Source organism: Varroa jacobsoni, unplaced genomic scaffold (assembly GCF_002532875.2).
Source record: "Varroa jacobsoni isolate VJ856 unplaced genomic scaffold, vjacob_1.0 scaffold_519, whole genome shotgun sequence".
Lineage (NCBI taxonomy): Eukaryota > Metazoa > Arthropoda > Arachnida > Mesostigmata > Varroidae > Varroa > Varroa jacobsoni.
The window spans coordinates 2,955-20,045 of NW_019213421.1; the positions used below are offsets into that span (position 1 = coordinate 2,955).

Consider the following 17,091-nt stretch of genomic DNA (forward strand, 5'->3'; position numbering starts at 1 on the left):
TAAGCAAACATTTGTGTATTAACTCACCATTTTCTATGATAAGTGTACAGGCTTCTTGTTCTTGCTCGGCATGTTTTTCCATTTTACAGGCCAACACAGCGATGCGGTCCTCAAGTACCTCAACAGATACGTCGGTCTTTTCATCGCAATTTTTATCTTGATCGTCATCTCCTAAAGGATGATCGAAAATATAAATCAAAAAAGTTTCTGCAATGACCAACAGACTCAAATTTTAAACACTCTTATTCATACGCTCTCTAAAGAAAGTGTGCTGGACATTGTTTCAAGTAAACAAAACGAAAGGTAACGTTCAGTTCTAGCTACGTTCGTTTTTTGTAACTTAATCAAAAACCATATAGCTCTTTTATGCCATTGACGCGATTTGTACAAGACAGCCTCTATAAAAGATGAACGAGACGCGTCGCTGTGTCGCTTAAAAGATACTATCGATAGATAATAAGTTATATTCTGAATAGAGCATAAAAGGTTAGAGAAAGCACGCGTACGGTTTAAAGGATTAGTGTAGTTACCGAATCATTTGCTTTGATATAAGCTTTTCCAGTTTTTGGTTCAAACGATGCTACTCACGCTGGGTTCATATACAGTCTAGGGTAAAACACCTCCAATCATTGCTCAGTTATTTTCAGCTCCTACTCAACCAGTTCTGGTTTCCAGATCCGGACATCCATCTAGAGGCCATTTATCGCCAACTAACTACCTTTGCACTTCGACAACTTTCTCTGGTATACAAATTCGTACCTCTATTGCGGTTGCCGTTTGTTTAACGATTTACTGCACTTATCAGTTAAAGTTCTACGACATGAAATCCCATACAAGCCGCCTTATTTGCCAAAAGTCCAGTGTTTTCTAGAGAAAAAATTCTTCCGCCTCTATTTTGGCCGTCAGAACGTTGTTTTGAAAACGCACCTTTGCACGTAGAGTTTCGGTTATCGCATCCAGCTTGAACAACGTTATCTTTCGATACGCTTGCCATAACAGCGGAGCGACACTGGCAATCCGACACGGATATCATAATGTACTCTTACCATTTCAACCACACCACAGATTATTGAAGCACAACATCCTACAAGTAAATGTCGGAATATTTTCAAGTTCTCCAATTTCTGCATGCTTAAACTCGAATCAACACAAACAGATTGCTCCTCTTTATTCACACAGATTGTGCGTTATCTACAGTCTTTGCAGAGTTTTTTTGTTTATTCAACTTTTCAGTCAGCATAAGTGTGTATCAATTCAGCTGTTATGTTTGTCTGAGCATGACAGCTGAAATGAAACGAAGACCTTACGAATCGCTTATGTTACCGTATACGGCATAGCTCAGTAGTATGCACGACCCGTGAGAAAAACCAACCAGGAAAAAAGACTCTGCCGTACGCGCCACACAACTGGTGGTCGTTTAAGTTCCGTGACGATTTAAGGCACGTCAATAAAGATACAATAAAGCTTATGAACGTAAGCTTTCTTTTCTGAACAATCGTTCAGCCATAAGCTATCATATCATTACTAATTACGAGGATAGCTTTGAGCAATGCTTGTCACACTAATAACGATTACAGTTTGGGTAATCTGCCTGGCCAGTAACTATCCCTAACCTATCCACATTACGATCCTATTCGAGCGTACATCGGACGATGCTTCCTCAGTAGAACGTCAGCATTGTTCAACAGAATCGTCGCTGTCGTTAATGCCGGATACGCGTCCTTCAAGTCGAGTCGAACGATGGCGTATCCGGCCTTCGGCAACCGCAAAAGTTGATCAGTGACTCATCAGGCATCACCGTCTGTGACCCTCGGGTACTATATTTGACCCCTGTCCTCGATGGAGAACTTTGCGTTATCTATCAGCTCGCCTGTTTGCTCTTACATTTGTATTCCGTGTAGGGCTTTCCGGCTAGTAACGTTTCCCTGCGGCAAAGTCTGGGAGGTGGCTGAAAGAATCACCACTACAGTAACGAGGGGCAAAGTAAGACGAGGACGATCTTGTAATAGTCTGTAAAAGCCACGTAGGTCAGCTTGCGTAGATTGATCATTGGCCTAGTTAAATATCCACTGTGTTGAGAAACAACCCTGAAACCACACGGTGAGCCCTTTTTTATCCATTGCAGATCCGCTACGCCTCTAACGACAGTGTTAGAATTTCACGGCCAATCATTAATGCCGATCTCTTCTAATGATTATCTTCCCTTTCGGAAAAAATATCCATTTCAGCTGATTTCCTAATTTGCGAGTGCACTGATCACTTGTGCTACTCGTTACATTAATTTCTCTACGAAAAAAAAAAAACAAAATACACACGCCGAATACAGAGATATTTACAAACTGCAACCGGTACATCTATGCAACAAAAACATAGCCAATTCTAATTTGACATTTAAAATAACGAAACCACGTAACTAGATCGTATCGAGACACAAACTATAGTCGCCAAATTAAGACTCGAACTACATTTGTGTTTTTTTTTCCGTAAAACGGTACCAGTTCCCGTGACGGCCGCTGTCTTGAGGTATCGTGAGCTACCCCACACAGCATCCCTTCACGCAAGTGAACCATATTCGACATAAACATGTATTACGCTGGCCGACAAACGCCTCTATTAATGTCGCCGTATCAAGTTCAGCCGCCCAGCCACATCGTGAGGCCTTATAGGATTGAGCCTACATTCCGTGATAATTTTGGTGGGGACTTGTCATGCCCTGGATGCGCCCCGACACCACTCCGTGGTGGAGAACCCTTTCAAAATTTTCTGTGCAATAAATGGATGTTGCTTCCGTTTGCCATTGGTCAACTAATTATGTCAGCAGCGTTCATTTACCTGCTTGATTCGTTTACGAGCAGAACGTTTTTGCCCGCGCATCGTTCGAGTACCGGTTCGTGTAGCCACGGTTACTTGCCGTACGAATATCTGTAGGAAAGCCAACATGATATCGTGCCGACTGTCGGCCTGAGTCTTGGTCAAATAAAACTTCGGTGACAGCTGACAGTTATTATTCTTGTTTGAAATAAGTGTTTATTGGTGGGCGGGCGGGGCGAGGGAGGGAGTGTTTGTTAATAAAACACACAATGATGTGTAAATTAACGAAGTTAACATTCGATGTACAATAGAGGAGCATCCTCCATGATTTTTTCTGCGCTTTATACGGATGCATAAATTTCTAATCATGGATTAGTTCTCTGGTCCCGCCATACCATGGTTCCAAGCGATCCGTGTATATTATATGTCACAAATTCGTTTCGTGGAAATACGACCACGCATTTGTTACGTACATTTCTTTTTAGCCAGCGCATCTAAAGAGCTGACGCTTGTTATTGGCGGGACGCACTGCTTATTCACGGACGATTTTTGAGCCTCTCCTAAAGTAAGGTTCATAGAAGTCTATTATAAGTAAAATTCATAGAAGTCTATAGTGAAATCTTTGCTACTTAGCTTTCAGTGTAGCACATGTACTCATTGTTTAGGAAAAACAGATTTCTATGAGACAGGACGGACTAATGATCGTTGATAAGAGATGAGTAACCGTGTAAAGTTTTCTTTACTAATTCCTTAATCAGTCGAGATCTGGACCATTGCAAGTAAATAAGTGGAATTGAAAAAAAAATATCTGTCAGACGTGACAACAGTGCTTAATAATTATGCAAGTGAATAGAATTCTTAAACTAATTTCGGTTGGGCTAACGGGGGCAAATCTGACTTACGCTGAACAATCTATCGGCGGCTCTTTTGTTCAAGTTAGCACCTGTTTCAATTCACCTTTGTTGCTCTCAAGACTAACTTTTCGCTCTCTGCATTTAGACATTTTTTCTATGGTTACGCGGTTTAAGAACGCAGCCAACGTCAACGCTTCAGCAGTCGGCGACAACGAAAGTTGGGAGCCAAATCGACACGAGCTATCACTGCTGCTCTAACAGCATTGGCGTCATAAAGAGTGGGGCGTAGTGATAGAACTGTGTCACTCAAAATTCACCGCAGCGATCTTTTATATCGACGATACTTACCGTCCCGTCGGCGTTCGGACGATCCTGGTTTCGAATCCGTATCAAAGAGGCTTATGTACCAAACAAACAATGGGGAGGACCCCAGAGTATCAGCATATCAACAGGTACCATACAGAACTTCCTACCACCCGGAAGAGAGACCTCCGCCAAGCTACATAGCAGGTCAGCCGTATTCGGCCGGGCCATTGATCGTTGGTAATAGTTCTCCTGCAAGGACAGCGTGCTGTGTTGCCTTCGTAACAGGCACTAGACCCACACCTAATCAGACGTTTCGTGGAGGTGGCGAATGGAATCTGTTTAGTGCATTTCCAGACAGGTTAAAGGCACTGCCTTTTCTAACGAGTACGATTATTCAAGCGATGTGTCTAATTGGGCATATTGCAGGTGTGAATACTTCTGGGACATGCTGTGGCAGCACGCCCGAGTTGATAAGCGCGCATCGCCCCAGCGCATTGCCGCAATACCCCAGATCTGGGCCAAGCTATTATTAAATAGTGAACGAGGTGGGACTGCGTTTAATACTGATCAATGAACTCGATGGATTGCGTAAAATTGCCCGATGAAATGTGCATGAATAAGAGTGACTGTCTGCAATGATGGACGGAGGCAACATAGTAATATTGAATTGTTTTTAGCGAAGAGCAGCTTAGATCGATCGGTTATTAGCGAGTTGCTTTTTGCGAGTAACTGGGTCAACAATGATGTCAGGTGAGCTTCGCAACCGTGCGGTACATACAACAGAGATTTACTAATAATAATAAGCGAAAGTTCTACCTGAGCTGTGTGAAGTCTACCGAGTTGTATATTGCGGTACCTCAGGGAAATGTACCTTCGAACTTCTGCCTTCGCAAAAGCTAAATTGCGGATTTTTGGGTTTCTACGATGCCTAATAAATGTGCCTAAATATTTGGTGTATAAACCTGCGGTGTTGTCAGTAATAGATACATCAAAATACATTGTTAGATAATTACACCTGAGGACGGGTTATTTATTGATCAGGTATTTATTTATTAATTTTAGTTTAAATAAACTTTATTATTAATTATTATTAATAAATTTAAGTTTATTAATTCATCCTCGAATATATTCGCGACATTTTGCTACCTGACACATCAGTCATCGATCCATCAACTGAAATTAGATACCAATGTCAGTCAGAACAGCTATCAAGCTCGGGAGACATCTTGGTGTATATATGAAGTGGCTGAACATTGATAAGGGTCCTTTGATTTTCTTTTGAATCAATCAGTTGCAACGATAATTGCGTTTCCTACTTTTTGAGCTGAAACGCGCGGTCCATCCGGATCAACCAAATCTGAACGGTTTACTTTTGTTCTTTTTCGGCTTCTATAGCGAACCCCAATTGACAATGGTCCGGCGGGGGGTCCCTACTAGCGACGAACGGCACGACTTCAAGCATACTTATATCAAAACATTTTTGGTTAATCTACAATAAAGCTTTCTTACTCAAGTATCCTATGTATGTTCTGAAGTTTCCCTCGAGGCCATGACAATCGCTAGTTTAAAATGTCATTGAGGAAACGCTCAGATTGTACCTCGCGAACTCGCGTATTACGCGCGCCAACGAAGGGTGCAGTAAGAGCAAGCTGAATGATGTTGCGCCCACATAACCTCGCGCAATATGTGGGGGCAAACTCTACGGTACTCCTAGGCCTAAGTTTTAATACTTCGCAGTGAATCTTTATGGTTGGGTCGTAAGGCGTTCCTTCCCCCAGCATTTTATCGAGTTGGATAGGTTCGTCTTATATAGATAGGCCAAGGTTATTTTGAAATGCCTTAAATATAATGCGGTATGATACCAGGACCTGGTTTAACACCCACAACTAACTTCAATGATCTGTGGAACTCTGCGCAAACCAACTGGGACTTGCGGGAGAAATCCTATGTTTTTTTTTTAAAAGCAGCTTTGGCTCTCGGGACAATTTTAGCTGTTTTTTTCGAATACGTTTTTTCTACTTGTTTTGTTAGTTCAATAGTCATCCAGTGATGAAAATGTCCAATTCAGTTCCATTTCGTATTTGTACATAAATTCTACAATTTATGTAGCTGTACTGACTTGGCCTTCGAGGGCGGCGTTACCCCAAGTAGAAGGCTTATGATAAGATTTTCTATTACGAGGCACAGACTCTAATAAACTGATCTGTTGTATTCTATTCTGTTTTCCACGGAAGTGCGGACGGGTTCCTATAAATCTGCCGTCAAAACGAAGGCGGATCTGAACATTTCTCACATGCTGCTTTAAGTATCGAATACCACTGAATGAGCCAACGGATTTTTTCTTAATAATCGCACATGGAAGACTCGCCGATTCTATATACGCCTAGACTGCGTAAACTCTTCCAGCATCCGGCAATAACCCCATTGACGGGAGGTCGAAGATCGAATATTTCCATGTGTTGAATGAACACGCCACGCGCCAATCGCGTCGTTCTTCACATCAAATTGATAATCCGTCGTTTTACTATTTTACCAGATCTTTTTTAGCTTTTTCCCCAAGTGGCCTATGAATATGAGCCTAAAACACTGTTTTATCCGGTTGTAACAACCCGCAGCTGGTTTTTCCAGGGCCACAAATAAGGCTCAAATAACATATTATTATCGCATAGTGTAATGTATGTAGTTAAAAGCACGATTTGTTCGTTAAACATTTCGCGGCGACGAAGCGGGTAATAGTGCGGTCGAGAAGCCTCCGTCAGGTATTCGTGTACAAATAGGCAAAATTCCTTTTGAGACCAAGGGTTCCAAGCGTGACTAGCTTACGACATCGATTTAATCGCCGCGGAAGATTATTAATTAAGGATGTGTTATATAGATGAATCAGGATGTTGTCGTCAAAGAACCTCATCGAATCATGCTTCGAGCGCGTATCAGGACTTAAAACCGCAACAGATCCAAGGATTATATCAAGCCCCCGTTTTCTATCAGGCTCCAGTATCCTGTCAAACTCCGGTATCCTGTCAAACTCCGGCGCCTTACCAAGCTCCGGCGCCCTATCAAACACCTTATCAGGCTCCGGCACCTTGTCAGGCTCCGGCACCTTGTCAGGCTCCGGCACCTTGTCAGGCTCCAGCACCTTGTCAGGCTCCGGCACCTTATCAGGCTTCGGCACCTTATCAGGCTCCAGCACCTTATCAGGCTCCGGCACCTTATCCGGCTCCGGCACCTTACTTGGAAACCCAGCCAGTTCCAGCGTCCTCATACAATGACGATATTCCCCCCGGTACAACCTTCGTTGGGTTCGTGAGCACGAGCTTTCAGCCGGGAGCCCTTCGTGGAGGAGCTGTTACGATACCTACCGATACAGGTTTTAACAGTTCTCCCTTTGCAACAATGTTAAGGGAAGGAATAGTGTTTCTCTGTGCACTACGAAACCTGTTTTCCAAGCATGATTTCTAACAACAGTGAGAATTGTATTGAGAATTGTATCATGTTGGCAGCGTGAAGAACGGCCAGGAAATATTAAGCTGGTGTGTCTACGTATCGCTCGTATATTAAATAAAAATTGAATTAAATACAAAAGCTTTTGTGTTCATTTACTAATCATGATATGCTGCATTACGAATTTCTATTTTCTGTGAATTTTGTACTATGATTTCTGTTCTCAAGCTTTCGAACCTCTTTTTTTACGTACACGCATCTTTACCAAAGTCAGATATTGTTACTACGAAGACTCGCATAATGACGCATAAGAGACGCATAATGCCGCTGCGTGCGTGCAGTCATCTTGCGTGCCAGCTACTACTTCATTAACAACGTAAAAATTCGAATAACGCTCTGCTTCGGACTACGGAGCCTTTAATTGCTTTACTGACGGTAAAAAAGTACTATAAAACCAAATTTCCAATGTTCATCATATTAAAAGCTATACGGTTTTTTCTACATCGGCATAGGCAGAGCAGATCTGTAGGGCAAATTTGTAGAGCACAATCGATAACCGTAGGGGGTCAGATGTTTCGTTTTTGGAAACGAAATAGGGCTGGTTTTTAGTAATATAGTTGTGTGCCGCTGTGCCTGTATTAAAATTCGATGACGAAATAATTTTACTATATGTTATATAATTTTATTATATGGAAATTAGTGTATAAGGCAACGCTCTGCTGAGGTTATATGGAACAAACTATACTAGTTGCCCATAGATCCCTTTACGTACAGCAGGGTTATTTTCATAGAAGTGCGCTCACTGTGTCTATAAATAATAGATTTACCTTTTAAGGTCATCTCGTTGCTTTCATAGACGCGTCACTATAGTTGTCAATCAGTAAGAAATCAACGGTGCTCATATGCGATGGCCATGCTTCCGTTTACCTAGTAACCTGAGTAAAAGCCCAAAAGGCCTAGTAATTTCTGAGTATTTCTGTCTTCATTCCCAAGTGACCTTTCAGTAATAATCGCGCACTAAACGATGCTGGTAAGTGTAAATTCAAAAATTACATAGCAGGTCATCTAACAACACAGTCTAGTGGGAGCAAATTTTTGGTTGATCGCAAATGCAAAACACGTAAAAAGTCTAAAAAATGCTACTAGGCTCGAGAAATTCTAAACAGCTGACCTTCCTTATGTGAACGATCTAAAAAAAATAAAGTAACATTTTTATACACACAGATTGTGTAGCATTTGTGTCGTTGGCACAACTTGAGGTAGCGAATCTGACCCCTTTCGAGCGAAGCACAAAAAATGGGGGAAGCAGTTGCGTTTTTTAAATCGACCCACCTTACATGAAGCATAATCCTTCGACGAGCGCATCGTATGTAGCTTGTACGCTAATATTAAACATGTTACTACATGATCAATCACACCGTTTACAATGGTTGCTTGTCTTACATGAGCTGATTTCAGATATATATTATATAAAAATAGATATATTTTGTCATTTAATGGACCGCGCTTCTCTACTAATTGAATCTGAGAAGCAAGACCTTTTTAACGATTGGTCGGTCATTTTTAGGGGACAATAGGTACGTAATTAGTATTGGTAGCTTTATATGTGTATGGCTCACTCCGACTTTCTATTGTATAATGTCCACGAGGAAGAGGCAAGCGAAAGTTTGGGCTTACAACAGTAAAATAGGACTTGCCGAATGACGTAATGGTCGACAACTATTTTCACGGAGACAAATTCTGCTTCAGGGGGGATGCCTGGAATTAATTCACATATATAAGTGTTCGGTTCTTACTTTTCGTCCCAGGCCACGTACGCCATCGCCTATGCGTGGGTGAACTTTCCCATTATATAGATGGGCACAATTCGGATACACAGCCCGTGTTATTGAACCACGAATCGCTTCGTAAATTTAACGGTTGTAACAGCCTTGAAAATAACTAGTTTCTGCGGCGTAATGAACCGGATCAAACTATTGTGAATCAGTTAAATTGGGTTTGTTGAGACTCTTGCTTCGTACATTTTTCGCCATAAGGGTATCTTGAATTGAGTCAACGAATATGGCCAACTTAAGAGACATAAATAATATGCAATCGATGGCCGTTTTAAACAATCGTAACATCCAAATACCAAACATCTATTAGTGTAGAACCGTTTGGCGAGACGCGAGCAAGTAATAGTCAGATTTTCTCCAAGGCTGACCCAGTCCAACGTTTTTTTCTCATTGCACCACGTTCCAAAGTGTACACGTTGGGACTTAAGCACCTATAAGTTGAGTTATTTAAATCTCATGATTGTATTATCATCAAAGTCTGTCTGCTGATCGATATATCGACTCACGTTTAATCGTATAACTTACGTACACATTTTTTTAAAGCGTATCCATGAATCTACTTGTCGCGGCTGAAGCTTTCGTACGAGCGTAGATGTTTTTCAGGTTGAATCCGGAAAACATTTATCGTATGCTACGATGCCAATCACATCTCTTTCTTTTGACGTAGGTATCATAGGTATAAATGTCGACTCAAAGTGTCGACAGATGCGCATCCTATATTATAAATTGTCTTCGAACTTGTATAAGAAGTAGCATGAACGTTCTAACGTTGCAGGTTGTCGAACGTGAACGGCGTTTCTCGGACGAGGTTACTCTTGTTGCTCTATTTTAAACAGCCATCCGTAGCGCACAAGCTTTGTTCGGTTGAGCGTTGCCAGCCTATACAAGTCCGGAACTCGTAGAAGACCCTGACCTCATTAACGTGGACAGCCGTCAAAAAAAACAAGCATTAGCAGGTTACGGAAAATAAACCGTGCTGGGCCGTACCGCGCACTGAGGCTGACGATTTCCTGTAACGACGATGGTCTTTTGAATGTTGTCGGCTAGACCCATCTTAGGAGCGATTAAATACAGCTGCCAATTACACAGTCTGCTAAAATACTGACATCTCTGATAGCTACTTCGAATTACATTGGGATAAAGATAACATTTCATAATCCATAAAATAAATTCTCATTTTTCGAGATCGACTAATCTCCGTAGCGGAAAAAAAGACAATTTTTAAGTAATTTATCTTGCTTCTAGTTCAAAAATTTTGGGTTGTTTTTTACAAGCGCTTAACTAGATACACAATGGTACAAGCCTACGAAATGTACCGTATCGGTCATTCGCGGTATCTCTGTGATCTGATATGATATTACCTGAAAAACTAGTTCCGTATCTATGGCGCTGTAACCCATTGCAAACTTCAAGGAACTACCACAATTCTTAGGTAAAATAATGAACAATGACCTGAACTGTAGATAAAAAAAAGAATTCGGCGATAATATGATACGGCAAACAGCAACGACCCGCATTTTTTATTAACTTATTTACACGGGCAAACATTAACAATATATAATTCTACCGATTCTTTTAGACGCTAAACGAACCTGTACTTTTTTTTTATTTGCGCCATAGCACGTTCGTCAGGTATATAGGAAAACTTTTCGATTATTGAGCGTCGCAGAAGCCTTCCCCACGAATCGCGTCCTTTGGTAGAAGTATAAATACAGCCAGTTTTCCCTGACCACCCCCTTCCGGCGAAAGCACATGTACAATCCCATCAAATAACACTTTCCGGAGATTCGCCCCAACTGTTAAACGAGAATTCCCTACCTAGTGTTACCATCACGTTGTGCGTATCTAACCCCAATGCAAACGGCTCTTGTTCTTGCCGTTCATCGCTACCCCTGAAGTAATCGAACTTTTGAGCGGTGCTAACGTGATTTAAAAACAAAGACGACGTATCGCCATTAGCACTGCTTTTATCCAAGGCCGACATTGGGTACGTCTCATTCTCCATCGTTCGAATCTTGCGCATTTGCTCTTTCTCAATTGTTGAGACGATCTCAGTGCAGTAGTGGACATCTAGGAGTATCGAATCCTCTTGTGAGTCTAGTGGGTCGTCTACCCAGACACCTAACCAAAAAATTAAATGACATAGAAGCGATTAGCCTCATCAACATAATTCATTTTTCATAGGCACATATCTGTTGGCTTGAAAACGTATCAAAAATGTTATCAAAATACAAGTTTTGTGACTGTAGTTGACTAGGTGGTTAAGCCGGAACGGCGCGAATGATTGTGCATGCTTGCAGACAAATAATCCATAGTTATTTGCCATTTTTTTTTTTTTTTCAGTTCCTGCTACCAAAGTGCTCGATATACGCGATGAAAGGATTTCAACATTAAGCAAAGAACTGGCGTGATACCCAAGCGTGCGCGATACCATGGACTAACCTCGAAGGGTAGCTATGCTCCAGCAGTTGAATGTACATAGCAGGAACGCGGACGTTACCGTTACAAACCACATCGTGAAAAGGTCTCCTTTAAACGCGAGAGCCCAAAATTGCCACGAACCTCGCCAGTAACAGATTGCTACTGTTGCTACGATTATACGCCATAGTTGCTCCACGACAAATCGGGATATTTTGGGTAGTCTCCTATAACAGGTATAAGTAATGACTTCTGCCACCATCGAATACGTTTACTTAAGTAACGCTTAGCCACAGAACAGAAGTGACATATATGGTGTTGTTAAGGTTGTCGTAAAAAGTTTACATTGCATTAGATGCAGCGACCTCTTCTGGGAAACGGACATCAATCAATACGATTGAACGAATCGTCTACCAAAAAAAAAAAAAAAAACACTTATAAACAATGTTTTGGGCGTTAAGTACTTTTGCTGCCGAAATATTTGCTGCGTATTCTTGTCTCAATTTCCAGCAGTAGAAGTACCAATCGTACGATTTCGCCGCCTTTTTCGACTTACTTTACGTATGAGTTCAGTGGCCACTGAATGATATAACACAGGAAGGCGCCTACGACACCGACTCCTAATGTTACGGTTCCAGATAACAGGAAGTCTTTTGGGTAGATCACATAATCCTGCAACTCGTGTAGGAACGAAAGGGAGGACGAATGAGCGACACTTAGCGACCATAACATTTCTCTATTATTCATGCTCAGGGAATATGATATAGAACCTTCGTCTCTAATTTGAAAAACCTACGGCGCGTTATTAGCATTATTCGGACCCAACTCGGACATGATGCCTTCAAGCAGAACCATATTTTGTTTTTCAATTAGATATTCTACTATCTGTTTACCTATTATAGAATACTGTTATTTTCGTGTTGCTACCTGAAGGTGCCAAACTCCTCGCCAGACGATGATAACACTGGGTTGAATGTAGAAAACGGAATATAAATGATCAACAAGATGTAGCACGGAACTGCGGGAGGACTGCGTCAAAATTACGAAAGAAACACTTTTTATAACAGGCTCTCAAAGTCGTTATGTGTGTTAGAGTGTGTTAGTATATATTGACTTGCTTAAACGCTGCTTCCATGGTACGTCATGCACGTATGCAGCATGTACATCGCACTTGTAAAATTAGTACTTAATTGAGGACCAATGAGGATCGTTGCAGAATCTAGACATGTATTTCATTAAAACATGCTAAAATAAAATGTAGATGAAAATAAAGACCACTCTGTATGTCTAAGTTAGAAAAGGGGGTTAATATTTGACGAGGTCATTAACGTCTTCGATCTTTTGTCGAATTTTCATATTAATGGTACTATAAAGAGAGGATTCAACACGTACCAAATGCGAAAATTTGGACAGAGCGATAAAGTAGTTGGTTTTGTCGTCAGCTATGAAGATGAACGGAACCACTCCGGTGATACTTTTGCTGCAGCCGCTGGTGGCCACTAAAAAGAAACCTTTAATAATGTCCAATCCGGATAACGCTATTTAGTTTATCAACAAAAACCCATAAGCAACCCATAAATAGGTAAGTTTTCTTAGCACCTTGATTAGTTGCGCAATTAACTAGCTAGCCTATCTAGTTAATTAAGCCGCGCAATTAAGTAGCTAAGTTGGCTAGTTACGAACAAGTTAAGACATAATGCTATAAGTTACGAAAAAGTATTCCTACCTGCCGCAATGCACGCGCAGCCCGAGATATAACCAGGACCTAGGTAATGGTCCAGAATATACCAAAATCCTGAAAGTAGAAAAGGACAGATGAAGTAAAAATGATTCATAACATGGGTAGAATGCGCAAATCTAGATAGTGTGTTAATTTAAGTGCAATATAATAACCCAAATTTGTACTAACCGCGCCATTGAAAAACTATTACGATTATGAGGATTATTGAATAGAAACGAGCCAGCGGATTATATAGGGCGTCCGTTAATTGCGCCAATCGTGTTAGTCGCTCGTGGACCACATGGCAAACGAATACAGCACTGAATCCTGTAAAATAGAACGCCTTAGTATGTGTATGCACGCGTAAACTTCTGCATGCTCAGTGGAGAGCCTTGAATGTATATAAAAGATTTTTTTTTATAGAACAAAAAGGAAATTGAAAAGCTTCATTTACGATGACGAGCAATGCGGCTAATTCGATTGATCACTTTTTCGAAGGCATTGGTTTGTTAAAAACAGGCACGTCCCATTCCAGTCGGACGAAAAACCCGGACCTAGTCTAAATGGTTAAAAAAATCTAAGGAACTCGACGTGAGTTCTCCTTGAGAGGAGTGTCACACAAACGAACTCAGGCTTATATACTATCTGCACTTTATCAATATCACACGTTGTGACACACCTCTTATGAACGACACTTTATTTTTATCTAATCTATAGATAGAGGTTGACGACAAGCTAAGCTCTGGCCTATTTCGTTAAAGAGGAAAACATTCGAAGACGGTGTTACGGGCGTCCCGGTAGAGTTCTGCTAGATCTGTCTGAAATATCAAATATTAGCCTCGCATTTACTTCTCGACCCCTGAGATCACAGTCTGTCGTTCGTACAACACCTTTAACTACTTAGTTTTTCTCTTTAAATAATTTCCAGAACTTCCAAACACGTGTAAAATTTGGCCAAAACTCAATACGATACCGGAACTGCAATAGCATCAGCAATTTAAAATTATATAAGGGAAAACTTACTTAGCTTCTTTCTGGCTCGTGAAATTTAATTTCGTCCATTCAGTAGTTATTTACAAGCTAGTTAATCTATCAGTTCCTACAACGGCAGGGACCTGACTTCTAAACACTGGCTCTAAAACATTTCGAGGAATCTGTATAGGTTTAGAACGAAACTCCTACGAACGAATGTAGTTGCCGGCCTCTATAATAACGAGTAAGTGTTATCACGCTGACATCTTTGCCGCCGACACTGTTTTATTAAACGCTTTGCATCTATATAAAATGTATGGGATTTTGTTTTTGAATTTTCACTTCCATGGACATCTAATAACCATCTAACAAACGCCTACAATCTCACAGACTAGCAAAGCTAGTGCTTTTATTCAGAAATCTGTGATCGTACCCTGAACCTTGTACAAAGCTGTACGAGACAACATAAAAATATTTTTTTTCTGTCCCAAAAAAAGCTTGATTCAAACAATGGCGATTACCCCTTTCGTTTAAGATCAGAAACGTGTAGCTTGAATACGCCGCGTGTTCGTTTGTTTCATTTAACAACAGTTCTTAATCATGTTCTAATTGCGATCGACACGCCCTTTTAGGGCTGATTCAGCTGGCTGCGTGCAGGCTGTCAAAACTATGGGAAGATGCGGTCTGCAAAACAGGCATATCCTGCTTTATCCAGACAACGTATGTCATGTTGATAGTTGCAGCAACTCGTTATTACAAGGACATGCCATCGCTTAAGAGATCTCTGGAACAGCTTTCGGACGAAACAGGCCCCTTTTACTAAGCTATGATTTATGACATGTATACGCCATTAGCAAATGAAAATCCCGGACTCACCTAATGGTCATCCACTGATAAAGACATCACTGTTATTAAGGCTTGTAAAGGTAGTGCGTATACATAAACGCTGGCAGATAGTCTCCGTCAAAAATTGATTCACACAACATTAGAAGTCGATTGCAGTTAACCGTAAGAAATTATGAGGGAAAGGGTTACCTCAACAGTGAGAAGCTGATGATTGCAAATAAAAATAAAAAAAAAAAAAGTTTTCCGTTATCGCTCTGATCTAACGAGGTAGCACGCTCGACTAACCATTGAAAATGTTCGAACTTCGAATCTTTGTCGTCGCTTAGCCAGCGCCTTGTAGCGGGAGAGGTGCTGTTGTCTGCTGACACTTCGAAACTGAATATGCCTGCTTAAAGTAAACTTTAGTTATATAAATGACTTTATATATAGAGTTCGTGAAGTTTCCTATGACGCGACGAGGATCGTTGTCCTTGAAACGTTTTGAGACTAATAGGGGTCTTGTGTAAGAAGCTCGCCAAAATTCTCCCGGGAATCTTTCGCATTAGCTAGAGGTTATGCTAAGCCGTTTGTGAGGATACGATAAACTTTTTTCCAGCGCCGAAGTATGAAGCAAAAGCAGACGATATTTTAAATCCGGTCTTATAAGTCGTTTCTAATAGTTCCAGAATCGAGAAGCTTACTGAGTCAAAATTTTACCGAGTCCATTTTTTAATGGAGACAATCGCTAAGGCTTTTGTTGGAACATCTGTCTCTCCCAAGGACTGTCCTACATCTTCGCGTCTTTGAACGTAGGCATCATTAGGCAATATAATTTACAAATTGTAGAGCAGGAACTATGCTCTGCATTGTATGACTTGATCATTACGATACTGATAAGAAGCTAAAGGGCAGAAACGAAAATTTTAACACTGATAAAAGATCGTCACACGATTCTATAATGCAAAGCGATCCCTAGCCAAAGATTCTGGTTCGTTCACGCACCTTCCGGAGGCTTTTGAATTGCCATACGAGTCATTCAAACATATGTATTCGCTACCAAACCGGAATATCTATAGTCAGCTCAATTTCGGTAAAATGCTTAATATAATAAAGAAAGCTGCCAGATACTACGGTTATGCACACTACAACCCCTTGTACATGAGTCAGTGTTCTCAGTTTTAAGCCACTACACCCGTTTTCGAACATACGTCAGTTTGTACATGTGTGCAAGGTCAAATTAAGCCGAAACACAAATTCGACGCAGCCAAATCAATTGTAAATTGAATCTGTCCTATGATATATAAAAATATAAGATATTGGTAAAAACACTCTTTTCCGTGTGACTTAAGCATATTATCAGATTATGCACACATTTAGTAGATCCCTCTTACCGAATAGACAGGTAAACCAGATACTGGTCACATAATCCTTAGGGAATACGTAGTGATCAACGAGGAAGAACATCCCACACCAATAGACGGAGACCAAAGGAGCTACGATACTGATCAATAGAAGATGATCAATTATAGCCGAAACGACAATCCGCCCAGAATATGAACGCGCCATTTTGAAGTTCTGTCGAGATAATCTTCGAGATGAACCCAGTAAATTAGTTGGCACAGTTTCACACCTTTCGTGACACCTTTGTCTCCGGCTTCGTACCTCAATGGCCGTACCATCGCAACACGATTTTGCTTCTCACCCGGAAGTTATAAAGTTAAAAATAAATTATTCATCGCACACTGATTCATGAATTCGTTTATAGAATAATGCCATATTCTACAGTATATTATCTATGAGTATCATTTATCAGGTCGGCATCATCCATCAACTTTACATGAAAAAGTAATACCGATTCACGCACACTTGAAACGACTCCGTTACGCATGATTTCAGCCACGTTGTCGTG

The 17,091-nt window shown here is 40.9% G+C and overlaps 2 protein-coding genes and 2 long non-coding RNA genes across 10 annotated transcripts in view; 2 read left to right on the forward strand and 2 right to left on the reverse strand.

The window, feature by feature from the left end:
• The window catches only part of LOC147753392 (uncharacterized), a 2,575-nt gene extending 2,362 nt beyond the window's left edge, over positions 1-213 (reverse strand). Inside the window, exon 1 of the long non-coding RNA XR_015311359.1 lies at positions 28-213. This is a non-coding gene — a long non-coding RNA (uncharacterized LOC147753392). The remainder of the gene's footprint in view (positions 1-27) is intronic.
• Positions 214-3,229: 3,016 nt separating this feature from the next.
• LOC147753393 (uncharacterized) lies at positions 3,230-4,932 on the forward strand. The gene is made up of 2 exons (XR_015311365.1): positions 3,230-3,376; positions 3,811-4,932. It is a non-coding gene; the product is annotated as an uncharacterized LOC147753393 (long non-coding RNA).
• A 99-nt stretch (positions 4,933-5,031) lies between these two features.
• On the forward strand, positions 5,032-7,553 carry LOC147753394 (uncharacterized). The gene has a single exon (XM_086968575.1). The coding sequence runs from the start codon at positions 6,857-6,859 to the stop codon at positions 7,238-7,240; it is 384 nt and encodes a 127-aa protein (XP_086824701.1). The 5' UTR covers positions 5,032-6,856; the 3' UTR covers positions 7,241-7,553.
• Positions 7,554-10,731: 3,178 nt separating this feature from the next.
• LOC111261113 (uncharacterized) lies at positions 10,732-17,061 on the reverse strand. 7 transcript variants are annotated; one of them, XM_022834369.2, is made up of 9 exons: positions 17,047-17,061; positions 16,574-16,876; positions 13,575-13,712; positions 13,392-13,460; positions 13,058-13,176; positions 12,593-12,694; positions 12,222-12,343; positions 11,690-11,892; positions 10,732-11,368 (listed from the first exon to the last, which is right to left on the reverse strand). In XM_022834369.2, exons 2-9 carry the CDS (start codon positions 16,746-16,748, stop codon positions 11,013-11,015), a joined length of 1,284 nt encoding a protein of 427 aa, XP_022690104.1. In that variant the 5' UTR covers positions 16,749-16,876; positions 17,047-17,061; the 3' UTR covers positions 10,732-11,012. The 7 variants fall into 7 exon arrangements, with proteins under 7 accessions (XP_022690104.1, XP_022690103.1, XP_022690106.1 ...); XM_022834368.2 differs by having other exon boundaries at positions 17,035-17,053; XM_022834371.2 differs by lacking the exon at positions 17,047-17,061 and having other exon boundaries at positions 13,058-13,164; positions 16,574-17,043.
• Positions 17,062-17,091: the final 30 nt, after the last annotated feature.

Coding starts and splice junctions, on each gene's coding strand:
- LOC147753394 (XM_086968575.1), top strand. CDS start 6,857: ATGTTGTCGTCAAAGAACCTCATCGAATCATGCTTCGAGCGCGTATCA.
- LOC111261113 (XM_022834369.2), bottom strand. CDS start 16,748: ATGGCGCGTTCATATTCTGGGCGGATTGTCGTTTCGGCTATAATTGAT. Junction 13,461..13,574: donor AATAGTTTTTCAATGGCGCG/GTTAGTACAAAT, acceptor TTCTACTTTCAG/GATTTTGGTATATTCTGGAC. Junction 11,369..11,689: donor GAGCATAGCTACCCTTCGAG/GTTAGTCCATGG, acceptor TTTTTTGGTTAG/GTGTCTGGGTAGACGACCCA.